The sequence below is a fragment of the Acinonyx jubatus genome, chromosome E1, assembly GCF_027475565.1.
Source record: "Acinonyx jubatus isolate Ajub_Pintada_27869175 chromosome E1, VMU_Ajub_asm_v1.0, whole genome shotgun sequence".
NCBI lineage: Eukaryota > Metazoa > Chordata > Mammalia > Carnivora > Felidae > Acinonyx > Acinonyx jubatus.
In genome coordinates, this window is record NC_069397.1 from 37,994,941 (window position 1) to 38,018,628 (window position 23,688).

The following is a 23,688-nucleotide window of genomic DNA, read 5'->3' on the forward strand; positions in this document are numbered from 1 at the left end:
TGAAATAAAACATCTTAGAGAATTAGGAAAGAAATTATTTTATTTTTCTCCTATGTAGGCAATTTAATTTTACTCCTATGCTTCAATACAGGCATGCTTTGTGTTTCCTTTAAAACATTTTTTTTAATGTGTATCTATTTTTGAGGGAGAGAGAGGGACAGAGCATGAGCAAGGGAGGGGCAGAGAGAGAGGGAGACACAGAATCTGAAGCAGGCTCCAGGCTCCGAGCTGTCAGCACAGAGCCTCATGTGGGGCTCAAGCTCACGGACAGCAAGATCATGACCTGAGTGGAAGTCTGACGCTTAACCGACTGAGCCACCCAGGCGCCCCTCTCCTTTGTGTTTCTAAATGCACCTGAGCTTAACCCAATCTGTCCCTCTTCCTCAGTTAATCTCTAACTGATGGAAGATGCTACCTACTGGTGATTATCTCTAGCCTGTTGGGAAAGTAACAGGCTGACCTGATGGTATAACTTCACCTTAACCCTCATAGTTCAAGAGGTCAAGGAAGCAAAGGTTGGTCTGAGTGCTGTGCAACTGTCAGCAAGGATTAAAGGGAGTGACTCATTCTTCCTTCACACTTTACCCTTTGCCATTTCCCTGGCAGCTGAATCTTTTCAGAAAATGGTGCCTTGGAGAGGAAATACAGGAGACAGAAGAGAAGAGGAGAGAAAATATTAGCCCCGATGTTTTGTAGCTCTTCATCCCATACACTGCAGTGTCAAATGTTCCTTTTCTCTCCCCGATATTACTGTTTTCTATCAAAAAGGTTGATTCCATTAAATGATTCAATAAATAAAGGAAACCCTTTATTTAAAAATAATCTCTAAAAGGAAGAGATATAAGCTAACGCTAGAAGATTAGAACAGGGCTTAGGAACAAGAACATCATGGATATGGCAGGAGCGCTATCCCCATTTCCTGATGAAAGAGCCAAAGAAGTAGCAATGCCCTCAGTAAGATATATGAATGTTGGCCAAATGCAGCTGTTTGATAGATTCTCAGATTTAACCACACCTTCCTAAAAAAAAAAAAAACAACAACTAAAATATCTGATATGGTTTATAACATAAATACCTTGTCTGTACAGCCTTGAGAAAACAGTTACCTGAAGTTACACATACGGGTTTATAAACACAAAGTGGTATTCATAATTGCAGCCTTTGCTAATTCATCTCACTGACTTGTAGAATGATAGAGCTGGGAGGGACCTTCCCGATCACTTCATCACCTATTCAGTCTCCTCATTTCACAGATGAATAAACAGAGGCCCAGAAAGGTTATGTGATTTGTCTGAACACACAGAGTTAAGAAATGACTGAGCTAGAATCGGAACCTGGGTGATTCGGCTTCAAATCCAGTGTTCTTCCTACTGCACTACATACCACAATTTACCAAACAAAATTTCCCCCAGTTATTCAGGGCCTTGAAGTTGCTGCCTCAGCTCAAATCAAGAGCTAACTCTACTGGGTTTCCTGATTCCAGCATAGAGAGAAAATGATGGTTCAGAAGATGAGAGAAATCAGCACCTACAAGCATCTCTCATGAGTCTGGAAATGAAGAGTGGAAATCCTCTGGTCACAAGGGTAACAAATGGAACAGATCCCTGATGTAATAAGCATGGAAGTGAACACAGGAAATGTGTTTTCTTAAACCCATGAAGATAACAAAGCAACTTTTATTATATTTTTTATTATATTAAGTAGGGTTTTGGCTCAACAATTGCTGTACGGCAGCTATACTAAGCACCTTCTCTCATATTTTAGTTCTCTTAGACCAAAACACATTGACTATAATTGGATTGAAATTGCATCACTTCACATTTTTTTCCTTGCCCATTTCTCTCCATGTCCCTCTCCACATCAAGTACGGCCATTTCTAGAGTCAAAACTTTCCCCAAAATAAATTACAAGGTAAATTACACTCATAGAATAACAACTATACTCTCCCTTTGTTCTGACTCCAGTCAGAACTTCTTCACAGGAGTCAAGCTCAAAAGATATATGAGCAATGTCTTAAGATTGCGCCGTGGAATCACAATTGATCCACTGCTCTTAAACTCCACATGGAAGTCACTACATGCCCCTTGACATTTCTCACCAGGGAGGGGGGAAATGGTAATGGGGGTTGGGGGGGATGTGTCTTTCTAAACCGAAATGCACCAACTTTAGTCTGACACAATTCTTAAAGTGATTAAAAGGATACAAAAACTTCTCAGCTAATCAAAATAAAATAAAGAAGGCATAAGTACCTCAATAAGCATAAATACAAAGCTAGGTAATTTTGAAACACATTAGTTCTTTCAATAATTCTCTATAATTCACATAAAATATCTGCCTGTAAAAAAAATGACCTAGACCATAATAAAATTTAACCAGATTTAAAAACCAGGTAGGTACGTAATATCTGTAAAAGCTATTGGGAAGATTAAGCACAAAAGACCTGTAGTGAGAAATCAATAGCAGCAAGTAGCTTTGGAAAAACAGAATGACAGTCCTCTAAAATTTTACTGGTGTTGAGGGAGGTCTATTTTCGTGTGACAACTATTTTTGTTCAGTATCACTGAATTTCAATTTATAGCAAAACTGATACATTCAATTCAGCTGCCCTCTTCACAAATACAAATCTATTTTAAATACCATGGTCACATTTACGTAAACATCTGGGAGAGTTGGGCAAAACATCTCTGCTGTTCAGCAGTCCTAACACTTTAATGAACATAATTATTTTTTAGCCATCTCATTCTGCTCCATTGTTTGACAATGTGAAAACCAATGGCATAAAAATTAACTCCTGTAAGACAAATGATTGAATCCAACCTAGTTATTTAAATCCATGTTCTCCCAACCACATTCTCTTAAAGCCAGTCCTCAATCAAATTCAAGAAAGAATGGCAGTAAGTTTTAGAGCATGAAAAAAAGTTTGGGCACGATTACAGAACCAACTTGTAAAATATAACTACAAAAGGTTACAGAAATGCTATTTCAAACATCTTACTGGTGTCAATTGCACAAAGTTTGTCATGCAACATATGTCATTCGGAATAAAGAGGAAGGAACAGCATTTTTAACACCAACTCCATTTAGGAAATTGTATATCAAATACTTCCATCTTCAGGAGTTAAGATTATTCAGTTAAAATATCTTATTCTATTTGCCCTAGGTATCAAAATGAAGCATGAAGAATAAAAGTGTACAATGGAAAACGAATCACCTTATTTTAACAGAGATTAAGCTAGGAAGGGCCTGTGTAATATATAAGCATCCTACGTTATCTCATTTAAACTATCTGCTAACAACAGCAGGAAAAAAAGGGTTGTATTCTTACCAATGAATTTCTGAGGCATTGAGCTTTTTCGTTTTGCCACATTGCTTGCTAATCTGTCCAGAACGAGAGCTCTTTCACTTCCCATCTCTGCTTTGATGTGTCTTGCCTCCGCACTTGCTGGTTTGGAAAAATGTAAAAAGAAGAGGGAAAAGAACACGGTGGTAAATGAGGGAGAAAAGGAAATAAACTGGAAGGAAAAGTATCAGACATCTGATGCACACTCTGTTGTTACCTGTTATTACTGCTCAGATTCTTGCCCGGGGTACCTGCTGTGGTCAGTGAAGCCAGCACCGGGGCACGTTCAAATCTTGCAGTCTTATGCTGAGATGGGAAAGCCCGACCCATCCCCAACCAGTATCTTCATTAGCAAGAGGAAGTATTAAATAAACAGCCTGGACGTGGTTGGTTGCAAAAAGATAGATAGATGGAGATCTTCTAACCCCCGATCAGCCTTCTTTCTGATTCTGAGTAACTGCGTGTGACACCTGCAGACTGATATAATTCTTCTAAACAACTTAAAAAAAAAAAAAAGTATGGTGCCCCAGATTTACTGTTCTGTTTATGTTAATAGCACTTTTGAAAATAGATACACTTACCCAGACAGCAAGAAATCTACTCAGTGATTTGTGTATTGTAATTCTGAGTGGTTTTCTTTTTTCTTTCCTTTCCTTTTCTTTTTTTCCAGCATGTTCCTTTCAGTTCCTATCTCTTAAATTCTATTTCTCTGGGCTCTGCATTATCTGTTTCATATGCTCCTCACATTTCAAAATTGTCTCAGAATTTCCCTGAGCAACACTTCTGTCTTGAAATTAAAGAGCAATTTGTATAATGCATCTTTATTATATTTCTAATGAACAATGTAAATAAAAACTGCCTAAGAATATGGTCTAGTTGTTAATCCACGAATAGACCCCTAAATGGTGTAGGCCTGTGGTTCTCAGACCTGCCTGAACATTAGAATCAGCTGAAGAGAATGTAGGAAACACCTATGCCCAGCTTCCCCTTCAGATCCTAAAATCAGGATCTCTGGTGTAGGCACCTAGGCAACAGTATTTTTAAAGCTCTTCAGATGATTTTAAAATTCAGCCAGAATTGAAAACCATTAGAATATATAGATAGTACTAACATCTAATCGATTAAATAGTAAATTGGAATAAGTATAGTATAATTTGCCCTGGTATAGCAGGTAGTACTCAATAACAGTCTGTATCTAAAGTTCAAAGAGATACCAGCTGATCGAGATGTAAGGCTTTACACTTTAGCAAACGATGCTAGCCCAAGCTACAGATCAGAAAACTTTTCTGTAAAGGGCCAGATAGTAAATATTTTCAACTTTGTGGGACACATCTAGTCTCTGTTCCATATTCTTTGATTTTTCCTCCAACCCATCACCCTTTAAAAATGTAAAAACCTTGTACACAAACAGTCTGCTGGCTACATTTGGCTCATGGGTCACAGTTTGTTCACTCCTGTCCTCCATAATCATATTGTGTTACTACAAACATTCCTCTCTGTTTTATCATAAGCATTTCAGGAGGTCCAAACTAAAATGATGTATCCATACATTTCTAATGTCTCTAAGGAAGAAGAAATTGAAATTAGTTTAAGAGACTAGAGTAAAAAGCAAGTGATGGCCGCAGAATGGATTTTTTTCTTCTCAAATATATGCACAGATTTAGGGATGGTCAGTGCTCATTCCGTAGTTGAAGAGTTTGCTGTGTGAACAGATTCTAATATACAGAAATAATGTCACAAATTCCATGGTCTCTCAGACATTCAGTACCACAAATTGGTATGCCCAGAGAGAAGAAAATTGGCCACCTCTGCAAGTAAACAAAAGAGAAAAACCTCCAGGGCAGGACTGTCAATTATGGTCAGGGCAAGAAAACCAAAGTCAAATTAGAAAAAGGAATTCAAAATACCAAATATGTTTCATTGTATTATTAGCGTGTCTTAGTTTTTGGTTGCCGGTCGTTACACAATAAATTATAAAGCTCACGGTTTTTAAAATTCAGGAATAAAATGGAATCTGGCTCCAAAAAGGATTAAGAGAAGACGATGATAACCATACTTACTAGACTTTGTGAGTTTCTTGTCAAATATAATTATATGCTCCAAAGAAATAAGTCCCAGTCTCTGGTTTAAGCTATTAACAACACTCTATGTGTCAATGAAAACAGTAAGAGTCGGAATAAGGGGCCTGGGCAGCTTTGGGGCTGGTGGTAAAGCACTGTCACTTTGGCTGGCTGGCCATTGTAAATAATGGGTACTTTAGCAACAGGACACGTTGCTATTGAGTGAAGTGGGTCAAATTCTGTCCAGCACAGGGACAGGTTTAAATGACCAAACAGGAAACTATTATATATATTATTTCCTTTCACACAAACCACCACCAGATGTGGCACTACCCCGAGCCCCAAGAGCAAAGAGATGAAAGACAAAGGCCCGGGATTTGAAATCAGTTCCTGAGGCTGTTATAAGGAGGCTTTTTCTTAGAAACAGCTAAGGGTGCTTTGACTGGGAACATTCATTGTGGTTTGAGCAACTTTGGGAGGATTAAATCCACACCCTGCCCTCTCCCTACCCCCAACTGTGTATTATTATCAGAAAGATTTAAAGCGAAAGGAGAATGAAAAACAGTCCTGTGGGAATTTTTAATTCCATCCCCATTTTACCCCTATTTGTATTGGTATCTTCAGTCACTCTTCTAATGGGCCAATCATCTCCCAGAGATCTTGTGCCTTCAGCCCCAGGACTCACCCCAAGCATTATGTTGCCAGCCTAGTTTTCCCATTGAGCTCTCAGTAGTCACTGTCTACATTTTACCAAGTCACTATCAATTACCACAAGCAGCTTTCTGAGGACACATACTCAATATCTTCTATATTTGGGAGGATGCTAGAGCGGGGATACATGACCTAAATAATGTAATGAGGGCATGTCACTAAATGGCAACCTTCTGAGATAACATCATCTTTTATCCCTGGTTACTCACCAAGCTCCTCTTGACAGTCATTTCTAGAAAAATCTTACTCTGTAAACCAGTGGCCAAATGCCTGACATTTAAAAAGATAACATTCTGAAGTGTGTGGATGGACAGATAATTGGGGACATGGGTGGAGCCTTTCCCATTCCCACAATAGAGTGAAAGAAATCCTCTGAAGCGAATCGAGAGGGCTTCTGTCCCCCTAAGCCCCTCTCTGGCTTGTTCACTCAAAATAGCAACTCCAAGATCCCAACCGTCACCGGACATGTGAACACACTCTAGAGATTATGTTCATCTTTACTGAGTTAACCATTGTCAAATCGGCAAGTTAGGCAAAGGCTAACGCTTCAATTGAACGTGCTGCACTCTTTCTTCCCAAACTGCAGGTCTTTTGCCTTGCAGTTATCGGTCAGCTGCTGTCTGCTCTTTAATACACAAAGAAATGCTCTGCAGTTAGAGGATCTCTTTGGGATTACGAGGAGTTTAGGCAGTACACTGAAAAACAAACAAAGAGGACCATTGGCTTTTGGTCCTCTGCTTCAACTTGAAGACCCAACTGTCTACTTATAGAGTCTAGACTTGTTATCTTGCCACATCATGTCTCAAAAATGTAAGTGGAGGGAAACCAGTTTGGCAAGATAGTAAGGGGACAAGATAATGGGTTTAAATGATGAAATAGGAAATCCGTTCCTGGGTGGTGTTTGGCAGTTTAATGTTGCAAGGGGTGGGTGCGGGGAATACGGGATAGTGGCAAAAAGCAATTTACACACTTGGTTCATGAGTGAGCATAGGGGTAGGGCTGTAATTCTGGATCAATTCCCCTTCATGTCACTTGCCTACTACATAGTGGCTATACCAATTTTCATTAGCAAAATGATTTTAAAGACATGTTGAAAAAATATTAAAACTAATATGAAGTCATAATTACAGAACAGGTTTCTACCTTTAATCGCCACACAAGTCTTAATTGTCTGTCTTTCAGTTAACTATTTCCATGATGCAATTTCTATCTCAAAGTGATTGCAGATTTAACTGTGTAATTGGTTGTGTTTTTGTGTTTGTTCCAAATCTGTCATTTGATCTTGAAGTGTTAAATGGAACTCAAATAAGAGGCATTGCTTCCTGTCTCTTCTCTGGTGTGGTCAGTAAGTAGCTAATGGACAGTGGAACAAAGGGGTGTTATTGTGTAACGAGAATTGTCTAACAAAAGATTGCTATCAAAGACTGAGGCAGGTTCTAACAAAAAAAGCTACATAAAATTGTTGCCTTTTTGAGCAAGTAGAATGAATACTACCTGTGAGATAGTATCACTTTTTAAGAAGAAAAATCAGTTGGGAAAATCAACTTTTAAAACATTTAAACTTTTTCTTTGGTCTGCTCCTTGAGAAAAATAAAAGTTTATTCTAAAATTCTCATGCTTGTATTGGCTCAGCTGAAACAATGAGAGTGAGGATAAAAGGTTGTGACTCCCAGATTCATAAATAAATATAATTATTCAATTACTTTAAAAATCTTGTTAGTGCTAGAACTCATTGTCATACAAAAATATGTCCTGCTCCAAGTACTCATAATCTGTGTGAAATGAGGCTAAATGAATCTCTATGCCAGCTGTTAGTCCCTTTCTGGGATAAGAATCAAGCTAATGAGAAAATGAAATCCGTGTTCTTCTCTATTTTTTTCATATACATTCCATTAAGACAGCAGAATTGGATTATCTTGATGACGTCACTCATGAGGTCTGGAGTAAAAACTTGGCCTGAAGTAGCTGTATCACATGTACCTCTCTTAGACCTTTGTATTATATTAATAGATCAAATGCCCATTGCCTTGTTGGATTGTGATTTCTCCAAGGATAGGGGCTAAACTTTCATTCATTTTTACAAACAACTCTGCCACAGCTCTGGCACCTAGAGAATCTAACAAATGCTATCTGAGTAATAATAATAAGAAGAAGAAGAAGAAGAAGAAGAAGAAGAAGAAGAAGAAGAAGAAGAAGAAGAAGAAGAAGAACTGATTAGTGAGGCCAGAAGTCCTATTTCCCAACACAACATTCTTTTGCAAACTGGTCTCCAGTCCAAGGTCTTTTTATCTGTTCTGCTTCCATAAAGACCTGCTTCCTGATGGGAGCAGGTCTGTCTCAAAGCTTGGGTCTTAGACTAGGCTGCACTTCAATTTACACTAAGCACTTAATGGGGGCGCCTGGGTGGTTCAATAGGTTAAGCATCCAACTCTTGATTTTGGCTCAGGTCATGATCTCACGGTTCATGAGATCAAGCCCTGCGTTGGGCTCTGTGCTGATAGTGTGGAGCCTGCTTAGGATTCTCTACCTCTCTCTCTGTTCCTCCCCCACTCACACTCTCTTTTGCTCTCAAAATAAATAAATAAACTTAAAAAAAATAAGTACTTGATGAATAAATGCTATACCCACAGTAGCACATTACTACTATCATTACTTTAAAAACTAGGGATGAAGGGATAAGATATACCACTGGTGATACTATGTTGGTTAGGCTCAGAATGGAACATGATATCCAGACTGGGACTCCCAATTTTAAGAAGGAAACAAAAATGGAAACCATATAGGGAGCAGTGGCAGTAATTAAAGTTTGGTATGGCACCTGGGTGGCTCAGTCAGTTAAGCATCCAACTCTTGATTTCAGCTCAGGTCATGATCTCATGGTCATGGGATGCCCAGCATAGAGCCTGCTTAAGATTCTCTCTCTCTCTCTCTCTCTCTCTCTCTCTCTCTCTCTCACTCTCACTCTCTCAGGGTGCCTGGGTGGTTTAGTAGGTTAAGCGTCTGACTTCGGCTCAGGTCATGATCTTGCAGTCTGTGAATTCAAGCCCCACGTCAGGCTCTTGTGCTGACGGCTCAGAGCCTGGAGCCTGCTTCAGATTCTGTGTCTCCCTCTCTCCACCCCTCCCCTGCTCATGCTCTTTCTCTCTCTCTCTCTCAAAAATAAATAAACATAAAAAAAATTTTTTTAAAGATTCTCTCTCTCTGTCTGTCCCTTCCCCCCTTGTACTCTCTCTCTCAACACCCCCCCCCCAAAAAAAAGATTGGTTTGTATGGATAAACATTCTTTATGTTTTTGGGGGCACCTGGCTGGCTCACTCAGAAGAGCCCATGACCCTTGGTCTTAGGGTCATGGATTTGAGGCCCATGTTGGGTGTAGAGATTACTAAAAAAATAAATAAATAAACTTAAAAAAATAATTTTTTTTTAATGTTTACATTTTGGAATTCAGGAAAAATCATGGGAACTATTTGAAATATAAAAGAGAATAATATATTGACTGACATGCAGTATTTATTATACCTGATTAAACTGACTTTAAACATTTTGTAACATGAAACCACCATTACAACATACTTGTTTTAAACAACAACAACAACAAAAATTAAAACTTGCTGACTCAGTTAACCCTTTATTTATTTGTTTATTTTTACTGAAACTTAAAGTATGTTGCATACATCCATCAAACCACCCTATGAAATGCAAATTAACTCAACTTCTGTATTTCAGCATTTCCTGAATCACCTTAAGCCACTGAAGACAGCTAAAATATTTCTTTGATACTTTCCTAATTTGAAATTCCTAAAAATGATTGTGGATATGGGAAATAAGATGGTAACCTTACTTTAAAATCCATAATTTTGAACTTGCTACTCATAGGGTATAGTGTACTGACTTTTCCCCTACTTCCAAGAGAATCAAGACATACATACATGCATATGTGTATGTCTACTCATATGTGTGTTACCATATTTCTTTCACTAACCAGATAATGTATAACCTTAAAAAATAGCTAATCAAGCCATATTTTCCCAAAGTGGAAAAAAAAAAACAAATGTCTATTAACTGATAAATAGATTTGTATTTTAAATGCAGTAAATCCATATAACGGAATATTATTTGGCCATAAAAAAGGAACGAAGTGCTGATACATGCTAAATATGGATGAGCCCTGAAAACATTATGCTAAATGAAAGAAGCTAGACATAAAAGGCCATGTATTATATGATTCTAATTATGTGAAATATTCAGAATAGGCAAACCCATAAAGACAGAAAGTAGATCAGTGGGTGCCAGGGGCTAAAGAGAGGGGGAAGAGGGAATGACTGCTAATGGGTACAAGGTTTCTTTTGAGAGTGATGAAAATGTTATGGAATTAGTGGTGATGGTTGTATAACTTTGTGAATATGTTAAAAACTACTGAATTGCACACTTTAATTTTTTAATGTTTATTTATATTTAAGAGAAAGAGAAAGAGAGAGAGAGTGAGTGTGTGTGTGTGTGTGTGTGTGTGTGTGTGTGTGTGCGCGCACGCAGGGGGTAGGAGGGGCAGAGAGACGGAGACAGAATCCAAAGCAGGCTCCAGGCTCTGAGCTGTCAGCACAGAGCCTGATATGGGGCTTGAACTCACAAGCTGTGAGATCATGACCTGAGCTGAAGTCAGATGCTTACCTGACTGAGCCACCCAGGCGCCCCTGAATTGTACACTTTAAAAGGTGACTTTTATGGTAAGTGAATTATATTGCAATGAATTTTTGAAAATAAAAAATATATTTAACCATGGGAACATGAAAAGTTCTAGTGATTTTTAAGCAAGTCACTGAATTTTTGATGAGTTTCAATATCCTCATGTCTAAAATGAGATGGTAGGACTAGATGCTTTCTTTAACCTTCTAGCTTTAAATACAATAATTCTATTTGGAATACAATTGATGTTGATAACTTGGGAATGTCTCACAGTTAAGAGTACTGTCTGTTGCAAACATTTCTCTTTAGAAATAAGGAGGAAATCCAACTCCTTGATAAAACCAAAGATGCCATCAGGATAAAAAGCAGAAGCGTGCAAACCAACGGAATTCAGTTGGCCAGTTCCTAACACTGTAAAATAGGCTTTATCTAAAACAAAAGTTTCCTCTCACTCAAAATAGGTACAGCTAAGCTACTTATGATTTCCACTCCATTTCCCATTATTTCTGTCATACTTTTGTAATCTTTCTGCTTTAGAACCTTCAAACCACTCAACTGCACCTACTGCTGTCAAACAGCAAATCCCCTCAGGGTTTGATACTCTGAATATGCAACCGGTTCAAGTAATCGAATGAAAATGTCAGACAACCCAAGCTGCAGAACCAGGATGATGGTCAACTGGATGGGACAAAGGACAACTGCAGAGATGTGACACAAAGAAGTTTCATGCTATTTCAACTGAAGAATGAAAAGGAAATAAAACCATAATTGATATATGGAAAGGCATCTAGTATTTCAACCAATTTCTCCTAGGCATATAATTCAAAACACTAAATAAAATGTGAAACTCCCAAAGGCAAAGATAAGCATCACAGTAAATCATAGGAGTAGACAAATATATGATTTTGGGGCCTTGGACAAAGAAAATCCTTGTAGTTTTAACTGACTCTGCCCTAGCCACTCCTCAACCCACTCTACTCTCAATTGCTTTTTCAGTTAATGGCAACTGCATTCTTTTTTTTTTTTTAATGTTTATTTATTTTTGAGAGAGAGAGAGAGGCAGAACATGAGTGGGGTAAGGGCAGGCTCCAGGCTCTGAGCTGTCAGCACAGAGCCTGACACAGGGCTTGAACCTATGAACTGCGAGACCATGACCTGAGCTGAAGTTGGACACTTAACCAGCTGAGCCACCCAGGTGCCCCATGCAACTGCATTCTTCATCACATCCCACATCAATCTGTTAGGAAATCCTGTTGGCTCCACCTTTAAAGTATATATAGAATTAGAACATTTCTCACCACCTCTACCACTACCAAGACACAATTTTCTCCTGCTTGAATTATTACGATGGCTTCCTAACTGGACTCTCAAACAATTCCCAATTTTGCTGCAAATACAATCTATTCTCAATAGCAAGTAGAGTGATTTTTTTTTTTTTAATGAGAAAAGTGTCACCTTTCATTTCAAAATGTTTTGAAGATCTTCAATTTCATTCAGAGTAAAAGTCAGCCTTTATAGTAGCCCACAAGGCTTGATAAGATCTGGTTTCCCCTTTCTTTTCTGGCCACATGTTCTATTACCCACTCTGCTCCAGAGACACAGGACTATTTATCCTTTGTCAAACTCAAGCCCCAGGGCCTTTGCACTTGCTATTTCCTCCTTATCTGCAGGGCTTTCTCTTTGTCCCTTTAAGCCTGTTAAAATGTCAGCTCCCTGACTCAGGTTCTGCCCCCAGTAGCTGCTCCATTTTTCTTCTTCTTTTCTTTTCTTTTTTCTTCTTTCCCTTTCCTTTCCTTTCCTTTTCTTCCATCCTTTCTTTTTTAAAGTTTATTTATTTATTTTGGGAGAGGGAGTATGAGCAGAGGAGGGGCAGAGAGAGGGGGGGGAGAGAGAATCCCAAGCAGGCTCTGTGCTGTGGAGCTCATTCCCAAGAACCATGAGACCATGACCTGAGCTGAAGTCAAGAGTTGGATGCCTAGTCTACTGAGCCACCTAGGTACCTCCTTGCTTCATTTTTCTTCATAATACTTAACTATCTTCTAAGAAACTGTATATGTTACTTATTTCCTTTGCTTATGGTCTGCCTTTCTCCACTGAAATATAAACTGTGAGGGCAGATGTTTGTTTGTTTGTTTGTTTTACTTACTACTATATCCCACCACCTAGAAGAGCAGATGCTCACTACATGCAGCTAGAACGAGTGTTGCATGAACTCACCAGTCTCACCCAGGTCCGTGCTCTGAAGAAATGTACGGCAGCGCTCCTTGTGCTCCTCAAGGGAACTTCTCTGCTTGTAGCTCCTTCCACAAAACTCACATTTATAGGGTTTCTCGACTATAAGGAGAGCACAAGGGGCACTCAGTGACCCTCACGGTTACAGAATAAATGATGTCTTGGGGTCCTATGCAAACTATCCTTTAGGAATGAGACTGCTGAGAGAAGCCAGGGTATTTGGATATTTTTGCATCTATACTACTTTTAAATTTAATAAACTAAAATCAGGTTATGGTCACATTAGAGTTTTCTTCGGAAGGACAGCCTCCTTTCACAAATGAAAGGATTTGGATATAATGACTATCGCTGAGCATGGTGTTTTGGCTCCAGATCCAATCTTGTTTCTCTAGGAAAATATATAGGGCCTTTTTATTCTTCAAGGAGGTTTGTGTGGCTTAAAAATGAAACAGAAAGAGATTCCTTATTTTGTGACATCCATCTGGCTTGTAAGTAAAGAATGCTGGGAGTTAGCCATTCAGCCAGTTGATGGCCTTTTCAGAGCATTGACATATTTGGATAAATTTAGCTTATCCTTGCCAAGTGGCTATAGTGAAATCTGGGCTAAATCAATAAAAACGGAGCTAACTGAAGATATTTTTGAATAATAGAAATAAGAATGAATTACAAAAATGACTTTATCTTAATTTCTGAGATAAAGCAAAATTTCCTCAACAATTCAAGCCACCTTTGTCCTCCCAACTCCTCCAAGTGCTTTATTGCTTAAAATATGTAAGTAATAATTTCAACTGTGCAGGGCTGGTTTTTCTGATTTGTGGATAAAGTGTACCCTAAGAATTTGTCAGAGTTTTAGGAACTGAGACTTTTATTTTTTAATCTTCTTGCTCTGTTTAAAACAGAGTCTTTGGGACATAAAGCACTAAACAATCCCTCTGGAATCCCAAATTAAAATGAACGCAGGTTTGCTAGGGCTAAAAATGTTTTAAGTGTTCTGCATAAATTGGGGTCCTGTAGAATCTATCTCAAAAATGACCACTGTATTTGGATCTTACTTGAAAAAAGCAATAGACAAGACTGTTCTAATTTTTTGGATTAAACTCATCTTTAATTCATTACTTTGAATGATGAGCTGTAAATGAAACCCTTCTTTTGCCACTTAATACCTCTCATGGTGGGTTTCGCTGGGGCTGATTTGTTTAATCCTTAGTCTCTGAATTGTGACCAGTTGTGGGTTTGGGGCTGGGTTTTAGTCAAAGCAGTACGTGGATTGACATAAAAACAAACCTTTTTTTTTTTTTCAATTAAAAGTTTGCCAGATAACATCAAGAACATGAGGTCCCAAATTTGAAAATAAACTCAGTTTTAGTTTTCTAGGAGGGAAATTCTAAATGTTGAAAAAAAAATTTATTATCTTGCTTGGTTAAAATAAAATGTGAAAACATTAAGATAGAACATAGTTATTTGTTTTTTTTTAATTCTGCTCATCTTCTAGAGATTAAAAATAAATAGGCTGATCAAGAAAAAAGTCAGGTTTAAGAAATTTACCCCATGTACACCTAAAACTAATGCAATGTCACATTGTCAGTTATATCCCAATTAAAAAATTTTTAGCCCAGAATGGCCAAAAGAAACCATCTGACAATTAATTACACTCAGTTTGCAAACTGTACATCATTTGCTTGTCCAGACTTCTGAATGAAAAGTGTGTGCATGTGTTTCTCAGGAAAATAATCTCTTAATAAAGTTTACCATAAGAAAATACCAATGACTATAATTTTTTCACAAAATTTTAAAAGGCATTTTTATAGGGCAGGCTCTTCCTGTCTGACTGTGTTGTTCTCTAAGGGAACAAGGATGGTGAGGAGATGATCATCTCCATTGAGCCAGACGGAGAGCAATTAATGCCTTAATGGAAGTGTAATTAGCCCTAGAGGTCTCTGCTGTTGTAACCCTTCAGAACAGGAATGACGGATTAAAACCTCCATACTTAACTCTTTCTAGTTTCCTCAATGGGCACTAAGAAACACAAATTTACTAGATATGGAATGCTCATTGCTCTCACTTACCAGAATGTGTCCTAAGGTGACCTGTGAGTGCGTCTCTTCTCTGGCATGCGTAGTTGCAGAGGTGACACTTAAAAGGTTTTTCCCCTGTGTGCAGTTTAATGTGGCGGAGGAGGTTACCTTTCTGAGTAAAAGATGCCCCACACTGATTACACTGGAATGGGCGTTCACCTTTAAAAAGGACAAAAAGGAGACTTCTGATCACCCAGCAAGTGGCAAAGCATATGCACAGATTAGACGCCTATGGCAAAAGCTCATCTTTTAGACAATATCTGTTCATATCATATTGGGATCAGCTGGGAACTATATTTCAAGGCAAGCATACAACTTACTTCTAGAATTTTCTCTGTAGAAGAGAAAAAGCATTCATCTAGTAAGGCTATTTTAGGTATCATCTTGTCTTGGATCAGAGGGGGGGGTGGGGAGGGAGAGAAAGATAGCTCTAGAAGTGCTTTCTAGATGTAAATTTGTAACATTACTTAGCATTCTGTTTGAATATAATCTCAATCTGAAAAAAAGAATCACATACTCAAACTCTAATAAGGTATTGAGGGCCATAAATACCTCTTTTTTAAAATTTCATATCAAATGTCAGATGGAATCTATTGGGCTCAATGGGACTGTTGTGTTTGTATGCAGTTCTATAGACTGGCTGTTTATTTGTCTGAAGATAAAAATTTTAAACTGATAATAAAAACTATATCCTTTCATCTATCAAATTTGAACCCGATATAATAAGGAGGTCTGCTTTTCAAAAAGTTATGCAAAAATGTATGAAAGATGCTTAAGAAGCATATCACAAAATTCAACTCCTACTTATTAGCTGAAGAAAAATATTTGGCTGACCTAGAACACTGTGCTTACTATAGTGTTTTTATTCATGGCATATGCAATGTTTGCCACATGCATAGTAAAGCAGGAATGAAAATCACTGGGTAAATGAAAATGCAGAGAGGGGGAGGTACATCAGTATTATAGCAAAAATCAATGAAAGTAATCAAAAGTCCCAAATTCCACCATTTCATTTCTCACATGGCTGCATTAGGACAGTTTTCAGAAGAATGGATGAAGGAAACTTATTTACCAGTATGGCTCCGCTTATGAACCATTAAGACATTGAAGCTAATGCAGGAGAGTCCACACACATCGCAGTTCATCTTGCCACTGGTTGGCCTGCTACTATCATACGAGACAACATGTCTTTCCAACTTAATGTTTTCATATTCATTATATTCTCTCGAAAAGCTGTATGGAATTTCAGGCTCTTCTGCATTTCCCATGGGCTCTGGCTTTAAAATATTCTCATCCCTTTCACTGTATTCATCTTTCACTTTCATTGAATCATCTGCAGGCAGGAAAATGCAAGGAATGAACAATGATTGTATTTGGAGCTATCAAAGCAGCTCAAAGAGAGAGACCCACAACTGACAATCAAATACCAAATGAAGTTAACATAATATTGTACATCTACAAAATAAGAAAGCACCATCAGGATGATCACTCATTATCTGAATTCAGAACCACAGTCAGGGGGAAACACACACACACACACACACACACACACACACACACACACGACAATGACTTGCACCATCCAGAAAATGAGACAGAATACATTCAGCTGTCACTGCTCAAAGCGGCCATGAAAAAAACATTTTGAGCAACTCTTCTCCAGTACCGGGGGAGAAAAATGGTTCTCAGATTTAGTACCTTTTTTGGTGGCCGCAGTTAAAAGGTAAGGTGATGGGGCTCTTTGGTTTCAAAAAGAAAATACTGTTTCAGTCCTTCAAACGCATTCAATTTAAGCCACTAAGAGTGAGAGTTGAATAGTTGTTATGGTTTTTCTGATTTTAAGCCATGCTTTGCCTCTTCCCCTTCCATGTATATGCACTGCTAAAAAGAGTCTTATCTCTCTGTTTCTCTTGGAACTGATAAAGAAACAACATTGAATATAGAGGAAGCTGGCAGTACTAGTGAAATACTGTTGAGAAAGATAAAAGGAGAAGTAATTCTTTAACATAATCTTCTAAGGAGTCACTTTCATTGACACAGGTAAATAGAGCTCAACCTAAACAAGGGGAAAGGCACCTGTACCCATGTTAGGGAGGATGAAACTCAAGATCCTGGAACTATATAGAACTGGAGAGGAGAGGAGGGACTGGCCCAAAAGAATTTGTTAACCAGGCAGTCTCTTAAAAAGAGTTGCCACACTCTTGAGTTGAAGAGCATAAGAAGTGAAGAAGGCAAATATATGTAGTGACACTGATAACACCTAAATATTTGCCTGATATTAATCTTAATAAACATTTGCAAGGGACTTTTCATATATAAGATAAACTGCTTACTTTTCCCAACATTTGTTCTTAGAAATTGGAAGTTATGCTTCCTCATGAGGAATTATAAGTCAATGGAATTTTAGGGCTGGAAGGGAATTTAGGGATCATCTAATCCAACCCCCTTTTGTCCTTCAGATAAGGAAATCTGACACCAGAGATATTTTCAGTGATTTGTCCAAGGTTACACAGCCACTTAATAGCAGAGGTGTGATTAGAATGCTGAACGTGGATTTGACCTCACACACTAGATGTAGAAAGTCTAAGTGGCTTCTTACTAACATATTCCACTCTCTCATCAATGGTGAAGACATTAAAAACCAAAACACTCTGAAAAAAAGATATTTTAAAAAAACTGCATCCCTTCCAAAAAAACACCAGTGAGTGCAGAGCTCCTGTTGCCACACAGGAGGAAGTACAACTGCAGCTGTGCCTGGCTTGCTACCTTCAACTCGAGTTTCAATTTTCACTTCTATCAAGGTTACCTTTTATCTATATTAACTGTGTTTGCTTAATAGAGCAAGACAGGGCCTAACCACCAACCGAGGAGCCATTGTTGCAACACTGTTCCTCTGCTTCTCACCACAGTTCATGGTTCATAGCCTTTCACTCTTTGGTTAGAAGAGATGCAAGGCTATAGGATCAGTCCAACATTTTTCAAATTTGTCCATTCTGTACATCTGGGTCATACATGAATCCATATCCATTTCCACATGGAAAGAGGTTCATTCCCTTCTTTCTCTGGATAGGTCTCACCTGCTTTCAGATGGAATTGGTTTGCTCAAGTGGTTTTGCTTTTTAAAAAAAAATTTTTTTAAGAGAAGGATGCACCTGAGGCTTGTACCCTCCTCCCTTCCTCCATCACTCCAGCTGTGGGTGATATCCCACCAAAGCTTGAGTGCTCTTCAGTTTGCATGTAGGCGTTTAAAAGAACCTCAACGGAAAACTTCAGCTACTGAAAACCAAAAACAGCAGATAGGGGCCCGCAGAAAAAGATCCTTTTCATTTTGGTTATAAAATGTTAATATGAGCAAACTTGAGCCATTCCATGGTCAGTGACAATTAAAAACTAGGAAGATAAATGTGTTGGGTCTTTCTGAAAATGGCAGGACAAAAGAGAGTTGCTACTTCCCTCAGGACTTTGGCTTTAATGGGCTTGATCTAGAACTCAATACCACACCAACCTGGCCCAAGAGAAAATCTTGGCTTTGGTCCCTTAGGATTTAGCTGTAGAACAAGGAAGATGGTATTTGAGACCCAGAGCCCTAAGGGAAAGCATAAGAGACTCATGGACAGAGTATTAGGGAAGTCCGTTGGACTTAATGGACCAAGAGTTCCTGGTACAGTTGTTGGTTTGCCTTGGAACTCGTACTTTTCTTTTCTTTTCTTTTTTCTTTTCTTTTCTTTTCTTTTCTTTTCTTTTCTTTCTTTTCTTTCTTTTCTTTTCTTTTCTTTCTTTTCTTTCTTCTTCCTTCTTCCTTCCTTCCTTCCTTCCTTCCTTCCTTCCTTCCTTCTTCCTTTCTTTCTTTCTTTCTTTCTTTCTTTCTTTCTTTCTTTCTTTCTTTCTTCTTTCTTTTGAGAGAGAGAGAACAAGCTGGGTAGGGGCAGAGAGACAGGATGAGAGAGAGAATCCTAAGCAGGTTCCACACTGTCAGTGCAGAGCCCGACACAGGGCTCAGTCTCATGAACCTGAGCCCAAATCAAGAGTCAGATGCTCAACCACTTTGAGACACCTGGGCAGCCCAGGAGAGTTACTACTTTTAGATGAAAGACCTGAATGGCCTCTCTGCATGGTTACTGGGATCAACAATTCATCATGATTTACCATGTAAAGATACACAGAATTGAACATTAGAAAACATTAGTATCTAAGATATGAATGGGATTTCTGAGACATTATTGGGTTTAGAACCCAGCCTCCAAATACAGTCCACCAAAACGACTGGCACAGACACTTGTCTGCTCTAATGAAGAGATTCATTCCATCTCTTGGGAGGAAGATTTATTGCAGAAAAAAGGGGAGCATTCTGCTACTTAGTATCCTTTGAAAATATTAAAATCATGTCTAAAATCAAACTTGTCTAAAATCAATCATGTTTAAAATCATCTTTGAACCCAAGCTTGCTTCTAATTTATGACTTTGTTATATTTCCAAATGGCATCTTCCTTCTTCCAGTTTCCAAGTCTTAAAAATGGAATCCTTTTTCTTTCAGTCTCCACATCAATTCAGTCTGCAAGACCTATAGATTCTATGTCCTCAGGCTCTCTGGATGCTAATTCCTCTTTTCCATTCGCAGTGCAATTTAGTTTAGCCTCTCATCCTCTCTCAATATTCCTTTTTAGACAAATTTACTACAAAGTATGCTATGCTTTCTGCATGTATATTCTCAAAATTGATGTAAAATTGCCTCTAACTGGGTTTCCGCTTCCATAATTCACTGAATCTACTCCCCTGAAGATCATCAATAATGTCCTGATTCCTAAATCCACTGGCCTTTTGTGTGCCATTCTCCCCAGCTTTTCTGTAGCCCTTGACACTATTGACCACCATTCATTCTTCTATATTATTTGTTCAGTGAAACCGTAACTTCTTTCCTTACCTTTCTGCTGTGTTTTTTTTCTAGCTCTTTTCCCTCCCTCTGCCTCATAAATACCGCCCATAATGTTGTTTTTTCTTCCCTCTACATCCCCTCCCCTGTGGCAATTTCATCTACTATTCAGGCTTCAACTAGTATTTTCTGTGATTAACTCCCAAATATATATCTCTCTCCAGGTGTAATCTTTCTCCCCCTTTTCAGTCCTCTAATCTATAAGGCCTCCTAAGTATCTTTCCAGTTACTTGGGCTAGACTCCTTACAGACATCTTTCCTTCCTCTTGTTTGTACCCCACATTTAATCATCCCTTGGTTCTATTTTTGTATCCTCTCTCCAGCTCTGTTTCTCCTCCCCACTATTGTGCATTCCTAGTATCCTGAATCTCAGGAACTTAATGCTCTCCACTTTGTTCTCCTTGCCTCCTTTCTCTCTTCTTTCCAGTTCATCCTATACACTACCACCACACTATTCTTCCTCAACTATAGCTCTGGTCATATCATGGCCACATGAAAATTCTTCAATACTATACTGCCAACAAAATAAAGTCCAAACTCAGAAAGAATTTAAAGGGGCTTTCAGTATCTGGCTCCACCCCGTCTTTGTAATGTTGATTTTGAATTCTCAGATATCTTTAACCAAACTAAACAACTTCTAAGTATTCTTGCTTTTATTATTTCCACTGCTTACATACAAGATCTTTCCCTAATGTTGTCATGGGTGGGTCCAAATCCTACAGATCCTTTAAAGCCAAAACTAGTATGCCATCTCCCCCCTGACACACACACACACACACACACACACACACACACACTGATCCTCACCCCACTCCCAGCTGCAAAATAATCTGTTCCTTCTTTCTCTGAATTATTTATAAATTTACTTCATCTCCCATGTGGTTATGTAAGCTATCTGAGGTCAGAAGTTACACAGGTTTGTTTTTTTTAACTCAGTATCCCTGTGACACTGCTTAACTTGTATCTGTTGATACAAGACTGTGAGGTTTTAACATAGAAATTTTGGGGGTCTACTAATTTGATGTGGAGACTGGAAATATGCATTAAAAATATGCTCCGTAGGTAAATCTTTTTTTTTAAAGTTAATTTATTTTTTATTTTGAGAGAGAGAGAGTGCATGTGCATCCCAACATGGGGTTCCATCTCATGAACAGGTCAGATCATGACCTAAGCCAAAATCAAAAGTCTGATGCCCAACCAACTGAGCCACCCAGGTGCCCCAGTAAATATCATCATCATCGTTATTATTATGATTATTATTTGAGAGAGAGAGAGAGAGAGCACCCACAAGATGGGGAGAGGGGCAGAGGGAAAGAGAGAGAATCTGAAGCAGGCTCCACACTCATCTTGGAGCCTGATGCAGGGTTTGATCCCATAACCCTGGGATCATGACCTAGGCTGAAATTGAGTCTAACGCTTAACCGACTGAATCACCCAGGCGCCCCTAGCTCTTTGGGTAGTAGATCTTGTATACAATGGAGTTTGAGAACTGCCACTCTCTAGTTTGACACAATATTCTGCATAAAGTACATACATAATAAATACTTAGTACATGAATATACCACTGCATTAGCCTCCTAAATGGCCCACAGTATATGTGACCTCTATTTTATACTATATCTTATTTCCAGATTAATCAACCTGTAGCACTAAAAATCTTTTTCAAAAACTTTCTATGATTTCATTCTACTTCTAGAACAAAGTCTAAACTCCTTAGCAAGACCATCAAGGGCCTATCCAGAACCTGCCCTGAGCCTTCCCAATCATCTCATTTCTCACTAGTCCTCTTGAATCAACACTTTTTCTAGACTAGAGCCTTGCTACTCAAAATGAAGTCCTTGGATCAGCAGTTCCAGCATCCCCAGGGAGCTTATTAGAAATGCAGACTCTCAGGTCTCACCCCAGACTTACTGGATCAAAATTTGCATTTTAACAAAACCCTCAAGGATTCCTATGCACATTAAAGTTTGAGAAGTATAGCAGCAATCTAATTGCAGTTTTCCAAGCCTCTTCTCTAGTCTTTTCTACACCTAACATGCCCTTCTCTGACATCAACGTTTGATTCAAACTTCCAGATGCTATTTAAATGCCATTTCTTCCATGCAGTCTTCCTTGATACTCTAAAGTAGAAAAAAATTCTCTTGTTTCTGTGCTTTCTCATATACCTACCTCACTCTCCCTTATATTTAGCATATCACTAAGCCTGTACAGATTCACCTTAATATAGGTGATATGTTCATAAAGTGTTGCATGTAAAACCAGTAATATTGTTCCACTGATTTAAATTATACATCCAGAGATGTTTCTCTTCATTTTTCTATGATTTTCAGTTGTCAGTAACTGGCAACATGTGAACTGTTAGTGAAAGCAGAAAATCTTTAAAAAATTTTTTTAAATGTTTATTTATTTTTGAGAGAGAGAGAGAGAGAGAGAGAGAGAGAGTGGGGAGGGGCAGAGAGAGAGGGAGACACAGAATTCAAAGCAGGGTCCAGGCTCTAAGCTGTCAGCACAGAACCCGATGCGGGTTCTGAATCTATGAACTGCGAGATCATGACCTGAGCCAAAGTTGGATGCTTAACCAACTGAGCCACCCAGGGGCCCCTAAAAGTGGAAAATATTAAAGATCTGGCAAGAAATACTTAAATACAGTGAAGAACTGTCCAACAATATCCGAAAGGTTTTGTAAAGTAAATAAACCTTTTGTAATGTGAATAATTTCATATCTTACTTTTGTAAATTCCAGTTTCCTATCATATGTATCAGGTTTCTTAGACACACAACTTAAATTGCCACTTAAAATACTATCAAGGGGCGCCTGGGTGGCTCAGTCGGTTGAGCGCCTGACTTTGGCTCAGGTCATGATCTCACAGCTCTGTGGGTTCGAGCCCCACAACGGGCTCTGTGCTGACGGCTCAGGGCCTGGAGCCTACTTCAGATTCTGTGTCTCCTTCTCTCTGCCCCTAACCCACTTGCATTCTGTCTCTGTCTTTCTCAAAAATAAATAAACATTTAAAAAAATTAAAAAAAATAAAATACTATCAAGAATCTTCACAGGCACTAGCAATATTTTATTTCTTAATTCAGGTGGTGGGTCCATGGATTCTTGTTTTGTAGTTATTCTTTCAACTATACATGTAATTATATTTGCCTTTCTGTGTGTATGATATATTTCGTAGTAAAAAATGTTAAAGGCTTCCTGAGTAAATTTTTTATAAGTGAACTTGTGGAGAAGAGAACATACCAAACCACAAATTGCTGATAAAGGTAATTGCTTAACATTCCCAGAGGGGGGAAAATATGTCTAAATTGAATCTAACCCATAGGAAATTAGATTAAACTGAACTTCTTCCTAAAGGAGCTACTCTGGGGTACAATTGCTCCCATCTTTGTCTATGTTATGGAGGCCTCTTAGGAAGATGACATACACTAACACACACACACACACACACACACACACACACACACGCACACACACACCCCAGAGAGAATTTTGTAGGCTGAAGAGAACAAAGGCTTGGCTCACTGGGGCTGATGCACATGGTTTCATTTCCTGGGGTGATGGTTATCACATGAAAGGCTTGCACTCCAGAGTAGACATTTTTGGTTTCACCTGAGACACTGCAAAAACAATGGGTCTTGGAAAGGATCCAACATCTA

General features: G+C 38.6%; 1 protein-coding gene across 4 annotated transcripts in view; it reads right to left on the bottom strand.

The window, feature by feature from the left end:
• Window positions 1-23,688, bottom strand: part of IKZF3 (IKAROS family zinc finger 3) — a 96,633-nt gene that overhangs the window by 14,904 nt on the left and 58,041 nt on the right. For 3 of the 4 annotated variants that reach the window (XM_053212420.1, XM_027033858.2, XM_015078597.3), the window contains exons 4-7: window positions 16,174-16,434; window positions 15,093-15,260; window positions 13,012-13,128; window positions 3,326-3,442 (exon numbers count right to left, since the gene is read on the bottom strand). In XM_053212420.1, coding sequence (XP_053068395.1) covers window positions 3,326-3,442; window positions 13,012-13,128; window positions 15,093-15,260; window positions 16,174-16,426 — 655 coding nt within the window. In that variant the 5' untranslated portion in view covers window positions 16,427-16,434. Of the gene's footprint in view, window positions 1-3,325; window positions 3,443-3,567; window positions 8,258-13,011; window positions 13,129-15,092; window positions 15,261-16,173; window positions 16,435-23,688 lie in introns of those variants that run through there. The other variant, XM_053212421.1, reaches the window with a different exon arrangement.